General features: G+C 46.7%; 1 protein-coding gene across 1 annotated transcript in view; it reads right to left on the reverse strand.

Moving 5' to 3' along the window:
• ILVBL (ilvB acetolactate synthase like) overlaps positions 1-1,515 on the reverse strand; it is a 12,034-nt gene extending 10,519 nt beyond the window's left edge. Inside the window, exons 1-2 of the mRNA XM_009642956.2 lie at positions 1,447-1,515; positions 12-147 (exon numbers count right to left, since the gene is read on the reverse strand). Of these exons, the coding sequence (XP_009641251.1) occupies positions 12-125 (114 nt within the window). The 5' untranslated portion in view covers positions 126-147; positions 1,447-1,515. The remainder of the gene's footprint in view (positions 1-11; positions 148-1,446) is intronic.

Genomic DNA, 1,515 nt, shown 5'->3' on the forward strand with positions numbered 1-1,515 from the left:
TTTCATCCTACCTTGTGCCAGAGCTGGTAGAGGAGCCCCAAGCGATACACCACCACCAGCAGCGTCACCGCCAGCACCGCCAGGAGCCCGGCACAGGCGCAACCGATGGCGGCGAGGAGATCCATGGGGACGCCGACGTGCTGGGAGCTGGGAAATGGTGCCGGGATGGAAGAGAAAAACCCAAACAACCCCACCCCCCCCCAAAAAAAAAGCCCCATGAGATGGGGTTGCGCTGAGCCGAAACCATCGTGGTGGCACGGTGCCACCGTCCCCAAGCCCTGGGGTGGCCCTGGGGTGGTGACAGTGAATTGAACCTGGATTAATTGAAGCCAAATTAATCAAATCTGGTTTAACTGTACCCGGTTTAACTGAAGGCAATGAGTTGAACCCGGTTTAACTGAACCCAGTTTAACTGAGCCTGGTGTAACTGAGCCCAGATCAACTGAACCCAGCTTAACTGAACCCAGCTTAATCAAACCCACCTTAACTGAACCCAGCTCAATCAAACCCACCTTAACTGAACCCAGCTCAATCAAACCCACCTTAACTGAACCCAGCTCAATCAAACCCACCTTAACTGAACCCAGCTCAATCAAACCTGGTTTAATTGAATACAATTTAATCAAACCTGATTCACTGAACCTGGTTTAATCAAACCCAGTTTAACTGAACCCAGTAAACTGAACCCAGTTTAATCGAACCCAGCTTAACTGAACCCAGTTCAGTTGAACCTGGTTTAATTGAACACAGTTTAATCAAACCCGATTCACTGAACCTGGTTTAATCAAACTTGGTTTAACTGAACCCAGTTTAATCGAACCTGATGAACTAAACACAGTTTAATTGACCCTGGTGAACTGAACCCAATTTAATTGAACCCAGCTTAACTGAACCTGGTTCAATCGAACCTGGTTTAACTGAACCCGGTTTAATCGAACACAATCTAATCAAACCTGATTCACTGAACCCGGTTTAATCAAACCTGGTTTAACTGAACCCAGTTTAACTGAATCTGGTTTAATCGAACCCAGTTTAATCGAACCCAGCTTAACTGAACCCGGTTCAATCGAACCTCGTTTAATTGAACACAATTTAATCAAACCCAATTCACTGAACCTGGTTCAATCGAACCAGGTTTAACTGAACCCAGTTTAACTGAAGCCAGTGAATTGAACACAACTTAATCAAACCTGATTCACTGAACCCTGTTTAATCAAACCTGGTTTAACTGAATCCAGTTTATTTGAACCTGATGAACTGAACCCAGTTTAACTGAACCCGGTTCAGTTGAACCTGGTTTAATTGAACCCAGTTTAATTGAACCTGATTCACTGAAGCCGGCTCAATCAAACCCGGTTTAACTGAACCCAGTTTAATTGAACCCAGTACCACTTCTCCAGCTCAACCCCCGGCGCCAGCCCAAAGCCAGCTCATTTGCATAATTACCACCTAACGAAGGCGGCGGCGGCACCCCGGCGTCAGTCTGCCGCAATTCTTGGCGTGGGCATAAAGACC

The sequence above is a fragment of the Egretta garzetta genome, unplaced genomic scaffold (genome assembly GCF_000687185.1).
Source record: "Egretta garzetta isolate BGI_Z169 unplaced genomic scaffold, ASM68718v1 scaffold677, whole genome shotgun sequence".
Classification (NCBI taxonomy): domain Eukaryota; kingdom Metazoa; phylum Chordata; class Aves; order Pelecaniformes; family Ardeidae; genus Egretta; species Egretta garzetta.